The 7,500-nt window shown below is 30.1% G+C and overlaps 2 protein-coding genes across 12 annotated transcripts in view; one reads left to right on the forward strand and one right to left on the reverse strand.

The window, feature by feature from the left end:
• The window catches only part of slco1d1 (solute carrier organic anion transporter family, member 1D1), a 790,174-nt gene that overhangs the window by 678,717 nt on the left and 103,957 nt on the right, over nucleotides 1-7,500 (reverse strand). The window lies entirely within an intron of this gene.
• Nucleotides 1-7,500, forward strand: part of si:ch211-266c8.2 — a 268,161-nt gene that overhangs the window by 172,647 nt on the left and 88,014 nt on the right. For all 11 annotated transcript variants that reach the window (XR_015484043.1, XR_015484044.1, XR_015484046.1 and 8 more), the window contains one exon: nucleotides 3,225-3,329. Coding sequence is in view for 2 of the 11 variants with exons in the window: in XM_087249950.1 (XP_087106076.1) it covers nucleotides 3,225-3,329 (105 nt within the window). In the remaining 9 variants the exon portion in view is untranslated. The remainder of the gene's footprint in view (nucleotides 1-3,224; nucleotides 3,330-7,500) is intronic.

Below are 7,500 nucleotides of genomic sequence, written 5' to 3' on the forward strand. Positions count from 1 at the left end.
GAGGAAACCCACACCAACATGGGGAGAACATGCTAACTCCACACAGAAATGCCAACTAAACCAGCCAGAACTCGAACCAGCGGCCTTCTTGTTTTAAGGCCGCAGTGGTAAACACTTAGCTACAGTGCCGCTTAGAGAACACGGTTTGCTTTTAAGAAAAAGTAAATCCTGTGGTGATTTGAGGACGGTTTATCTCGAGGGTCGGCGGCGGAGGTCAAGCCGGATATGTCAAATATTTGAACATTTCTGAAACAGGCCCATTGATGCTTAGAGAAAAGCCAAGCCAATAAAAGTTTCCAACAGCAATCTCTCTCTCTATTTCTGGACACTTGTCAATATTTTTGCGCACAGTTGATTTCTGAAGAGCTCCACAGTGAAGTCTGCCAAATAAAGTGCGATTCCAGCTCAGGCAAACAAAACATGCAGCAACATTTTGTGCTAAAATATGAAACGATTGCAGCTAATTTGCAAGTGTTAAACGCATATTTGAATTTTATTTCATTTTAGTAGATATTTTTTTGTTGTAAGTTAACACCAACAAACAGACTGTTTTAGCTCTGTATTTAAAGGGACAGTTCACCCAAAATGTGTAATTACCGCATCATTTACTCTTCCTTTTCTAAATACAAAATATTATTTTGAATCCATTATCTTGAATAAAATAGATTATTTGCAGATATTTTGAAGAATGCTGGTCGCCCATTGACTTCCATAAATATTATTGGACACAGTGTGTGTCATCTACTAGCATTTCTTAAAATATCTTCTTTTGTGTTCAACAGGAAAAAACTTAAATAGTCTTTAAACAAATGAAGGGTGAGTAATTGATGACAGAGTTATCATGTTTGCATGAAATATCGCTTTAATGATACATAAATGTACCTAAAACTGTTTCAAACTACAAACCACGAGTGTTTGGTAAGTTACAACTCAATAAAGTAACAGATTACAAATGACTAATAACTACTCAAAAATGTAATCTGATTACATTAATAATTACGATAAGTGAGAAATAAGTTAGTAAACCTGTTGCTTTTAAAACGATTGGTTGACTTTCCTTACAAAGTGTGTAAACTTCTTGCCTTAAAATTTAGAAGTAAATGAACATGTGCTTAATTATCAAAATGAAGTTATGATATGATTGATAACGGCTGGTCTCTCATCTGTAATCAGTAATTATCCAATCACATTGATCCAGGTCTACAATAAATAGACTGATTTTGCCTTACTACCTTATCTTCATTTTCGAAAGAATCCCCCCTTCTACCCCAGCTCCTCCTTTTCCTCCTCTACCAGGGGGAGCTCTTGAGACCTGCCTGATCTCGAAGCCCCTTACCTGCTTACATTATCTCTGAGCTCAGGGTTCTCTCTTGGGACAGCATGCCAAACCTGCTAAGTCAAGCTATATCTAAGTGAACTCTTGAATTTAAGTAACGTCAACTTGTCGCTTTTAAGGCAGTGAGTTTACTCACATTTTAAAGAAAAGTCAACTAATCACTTTAAAAGCAACAGATTTACTCAATTTTTTAGGTAAAGTCAACGTGTCGCTTTTAAAGCAATGGGTAAGTAAATAATCACTTTTAAGCATGCAACAAGTAATCAGATAACTTTCAAGATACCTTGTAAAGTGCCACAAAACCTAAACAGCACCACAAAGTCAAAATTGCATTTCTTTCGATGTTTAAATATTGACTGATAAATCTTATAAAAGACTTTACATCCCTTTATTCACATTCTTCTTTAATATTTTAGGCATTTACAAATCGTTGACACATACAACTGGCACAATAACATAATAATAATAATTTATTTTTATATAGCGCCGCCTTTTAAACCTAATTCACAAAGGGCTTTACACTTAGAATCACACTGAGATAGAGAGCAGAACAAGGTATCCAGAGGCTAAAAACTAAATAAAACCATAATGCTATTAATGTGTAACACATTAAACCCAACTCTGCAACACATTTAAAACCATCAAACCGCACCAAAACACTCTGAGAATGTAAAATGCTGTGCACATCATACAGTGATAACTACTAATTCTTGACTGTATACATGCAGTGTTTATTAAGCATTTCATGAATGTTGGTTTGTCTTTTTTCGACAGTTTTGACCTGAATGACTTTGGAGATTGAATAAATTACTTATCTTTCTATGGTTTATTTATGACTAAATAACTAATAAAAAAGTTTTATTTTTCCACCACACACTGATTTCTCAACACGTCTGGTGTAAAAAAATTAAATAAAAATTGTTGTATTGTATTTAAACCTCTTAAGGCCCCAGATTTTTTATTTTATTTTATTTTTTAATGCATTATTTGGAACCTAATTAGAATAAAAGTCTAAGTATCATCTTTTGATACGATGTACTTTTAGAGGAAAATGATGTCCATTTATGTGGACTCGTGGTCTGAATTTAAATTAAACAGTTTTTCCTGACTGTTTCTAATGCATATATAACATATACATTTTTTTTAAACATGTTTTGACTATGAGAGAGTAAAAACAACATTTTTTCCCTCATTTTGGACAGTTGAAAATTGCGTTTGGGGCATTTTATATGCTGCAAAAGAGTTGCAGAATGACACTGTATGTCTGTAACAAAATATTAAACATTCAAAGTATTTTAAATAGCCACTTAAGAGCTAAAATGTGCTGTCCACATATGTGGACACTAAGCCCTAGAGGTTAAACATGAACATAAACCTGTTTGAAAATGTAACTTTCAGTTTATATTATGCAAAAAAAAATAAAAATAAAAAAATAAAATAAAATTATATATATATATATATATATATATATATATATATATATATATATATATATATATATATATATATATAAATTTATAATTAATAATTTTTAAAAAATATATTTATTATATGTAATAAATATATAAAATATATTATAAATATATTATAAAAATATCATATATAATAAATATATAAAAGTATATAAAAATAATTTATTTATATATATATATATATATATATATATATATATATATATATATATATATATATATATATATATATATTTTTTTTTTTTTTTTTTTTTTGGGATGAAATGTTATTAGTATTAACACAATATACCACATTTAATATGTATTTTTTTTTAATTAATACAAACATTTTAACTTGACATCAAACACAAAAATGTATTTAATTTATTAATAGCTACATTGCTGTATTTAGTCAGCGGTTTCCTTTTATGTTACAGCTTTACCATTTGCCATAAGACAGAGGTGGTGAAGAACACGCTGGATCCTGTGTGGCAAGCCTTCAAAATCCCCGTCAGAGCCCTGTGCAATGGAGATTATGACAGGTATGGACTGTGATCGGATGTCAGAAATTGTTGCTTTACTTGTTTTCGGGTTGATATTTTGTTAAAGTATTATGTGTTTGATTCTGTATTTATATTATAATTACTTGGCACACAGAAACAGTATTAAGCTGGATGAAACGTTTCGAAACGTATTAATAAAGTCATCTGGAATGGCAAAGAAAGTGTTCTTGCAGGACTCCCAGAGTTCATCAAGACTCTATGTGTTCATCTTCAACGCCTCCTTCATCATCTTACCCCAGACATGCTCAATAATGTTTATGTCTTGTGACTGGGCTGGCCAATCCTGGAGAATCTTGACCTGCAGGAGCTTTGATGTGGAGGCTGAAGTATGAGCAGGAGCGCTATCCTGTTGGAGAATTGTCCCTCTCCTGTAGTTTGTAATGTAATGGGCAGCACAAATGTCTTGATACCTCAGGCTGTTGATGATGCAGATCTCTCGCACGCCCCCATACTGAATGAACCCCAAACCATGATGTCTCCTTCACCAAACTTGACTGATTTCTACGAGAATCTTGGTCCATGTTGGCTCCAGTAGGTCTTCTGCAGTATTGGTGATGATTGGGATGCACATCAACAGATGATTCAGCAGAGAAATCTGCCACTTTTCCTCATGATCGAATAGAAGTGTGTTATTAAGTGTTGATCTCGCAACTGAGATCCACGACAAGCCTTTTGTCAGGCACTGTAGGTTAACCCTAATCTCTCAGACAAAAAATACTAACATAAAATTCACACCCTTATCTGTGAACGGCTTACAAACATATTCGCAGGTCATTAATTTTGGGGGAAATAAACCTGTGAAGGAGCCTCTGAATGCTGAGTGAATGTCATGTTCAGAATCAAGAAGTTTGTAATGTCTTAGACATGAGTTAGTCACACAAACCCATTGAATTATCGAATCCGAAGCGCATACAAACTATGCCAGAATCCAGCACTCTTGCCATGTGGCGATAAAGCGTGAAGCTTCCGCGGCTCTCACTGATGAGCATCGATCGGCAGCACCGCGCACTTCCCCACACAATAGCACGGTTTTATCTCTGATTGAACATGTGGGAAAGCAGCGACAGATGAAGAGGAAGAGCGCTGGGTGTCCGCAGGAGTCTGGGACAGCAGATAAGCCACCGCGCACGCTCTAATAAAGAAGCGCAGGGTGTCTCGCTGATGATAACACGGAAAACGGGTGCTAAGGGACGCCGCGGGGATTGGGTTGTTGTTAGCATGTGTTGCGTTTAAAGCTCTGCGTAATTGACAGAGGGCTTCTGTTTGAACTCCGCAAACTCATCACTCTCCTGTCAGGCCAGCACTTGTAATTATTTTCTGTCAAGACGCACTTTAATCCGACCCTCTGACCTTAGTATGTGGACGAGGTTTGGAACCACCAGGACTCTTAAAATTACAATAAAATAAAAAGATTAAATAAAATTAAAAAAAATTAAATCTAATAATTAAAACAAATAAAAAGCTAATAAATTTAAATATAATTAAAATAATTAAAATAAAATATAAAATAAGTTAAATTAAATTCAATTTAACAAAATAAAAATAGGTAAAATACATAATTAAAATAAAAAGTTAAACAAAAATAAAATAAAAAATAAATAAAAAGATTAAATAAAATTAAAAAAAATTAAATCTAATAATTAAAACAAATAAAAAGCTAATAAATTTAAATATAATTAAAATAATTAAAATAAAATATAAAATAAGTTAAATTAAATTCAATTTAACAAAATAAAAATAGGTAAAATACATAATTAAAATAAAAAGTTAAACAAAAATAAATAAAATAAAATAAAAAATTAAATTAAATAATAAAAATACATTAAAATATATTTAATTTAATAAAAAGAATTAAAATAAAAGAACTAAAATAAATTAAATTTAAAATAAATCTAATAAAATTAAAGTTTTTAAAAATAAAATAATTAAAATAAATTAAATAAAAATAATTATTTTTGAAAATAAATGAAACAATAAATTAAATAAATAATAAATAAAAAATACATTTAATTTAATTAAATAAAAACAATAATAATAATAATTGAATTAAATCAAAAATAAGCGTAATTTAGGTAAATAAAAAAAATAATAATAATAATAATAATAATAATAATAATAATTGAAATAAATAAAAAGTAAATGAAATTTAGTTTAATAAAAAACAATTAAAGTAAAATAATTAAAATTAAAAAATTTATTAAAATAAAAAAATTCTACCTACCGAAGTGGCGCAGTAGGTAGTGCTGTCGCCTTTTAGCAAGAAGGTCGCTGGTTCGAGCCTCGGCTATGTCAGTTAGTGTTTCTGTGTGGAGTTGGCATGTTCTCCCGGTGTTGGCGTGGGTTTCCTCCGGGTGCTTTCGTTTCCCCAACAGTCCAAACACATGCACTATAGGGGAATTGGGAAGCTTAGGCTCGAACCAGTGACCTTCTTGCTGTGAGGCGACAGCACCACCTACTGCGCCACACTGTCACTCCTAAAATGAAATTGTCCGTAGTGTATGAGTGTGAATGAGTGTGTGTGGATGTTTCCCTGAGATGGGTTGCAGCTGGAAGAGCATCAGCTGCGTAAAAACGTGCTAAATAAATTGCCGGTTCATACCACTGTGGCGACCCCGAATTAATGAAGGGACTAAGCCAAAAAGAGCTCTCCACTAATGCTGCTATCTTTGTATTCTTCTATGATATGATTCTATGATGAACTTCATTGTTTTATGAGTAAATGTATATCTCAAGATTAAGAAATGTTCTCAGCTCATGATCTTTTAATTCTTTTAACAAACCACGACGCAAAAACCGTCATCATTTTCTAAACGTTTCAGCGTTTTCAGACAGTTCCTGTGTGGTACCCGATGTTCTTTCCTTGCTCTTCTCCAACAATAAAGAGGTCAATTAGTGCTGCAAAGTATGTTTCTGTCATAAATGAAGCCACTTGGACTTTTTTGGGTGACGTGAGCATTACCATGGAAACAAAGAATATCTCCGAGTTGAACACAGCTTTAGTCTAATGAAGTGTCTTGTATTAGAAAGTACATCACTTAATTAGGAATGGTTTTCTAATGCACGGTTTAACAGGGTTAATGGTTAGGCTATGGAATTAATTTAAACAAATGATATATAATACAATGAGACATAATGCAATAGCACATTAATGATGCTGCAAAGTGTGTGGTGCACTGTTACTGTTTAGGCATGATCAGAATATAAAGTATTACCAATGAAGCAGGTAGAATAAGCTTTATTCAGAATGGCATTAAAATAAAATAAAATATATATTTTAAATAAAATAATTTAAATAATTAAAAATAAATAAACCAAACAAAAATAAAAATATATAAAAATAAAATAAAATAAATAAACAGTAAATAAAATTAAATAAAATTAAAATAATCAAAATAAAATTAAAATAAATTAAATCAAATTAAATTAAATTAAAATAAATTACATTAAAATTATTAAAATAAAATTATTAAAGTAATAAAAAATAAGTTAAATTAATCTAAATGAAACAAAAAATGAAAAAAACAAATAAAGTAATTTAAATAAATAAAAAACAAATTTAACAACATTTAAAAGAAATTTAAATAAAATAGTTAAAATAAATTTTAATTAAATTAAAAATAATTTAAATAAAATAATTAATATAAATAAAAAAGTAATAAATTAAACAAAATAAAATAAAAGTAATTTAAATAAAATAATTGAAAGAAAAAATAAAGAAATATTTAAATTAATAAAAAATAAATAAAATAAAGCAAAATAAATAAAATAATTAAAATTAAATTAAAATACAACAACAACAACTACTACTACTACTACTACTACTACTACTACTAATAATAATAATAATAATAACAATAAAATAAAATGAAATAATGCTATCAAATTTTATTTAAGACTATAAAGTATATACAGTAGTTTGATATGAAAAATGATAGAAAGGATAAGCTTCTTAGTGTATTAAACTAAAGTCTACTGCATTAACAACTACTATTTTAAATATCTTACCTTTTACCTTTATATTATAATGATGATTTTATTAATATACACAGAAAAATGATGCTGTCTATTTGCGTATGGGATCGGACATTTGCTGCTGATGTGTGGGATTACAGAGAAAAATCTGTGAAATCACACCAAGTCTCTGTTTTTC

This window comes from Danio rerio, chromosome 4 (genome assembly GCF_052040795.2).
Source record: "Danio rerio strain M-AB ecotype USA chromosome 4, GRCz13ab, whole genome shotgun sequence".
NCBI lineage: Eukaryota > Metazoa > Chordata > Actinopteri > Cypriniformes > Danionidae > Danio > Danio rerio.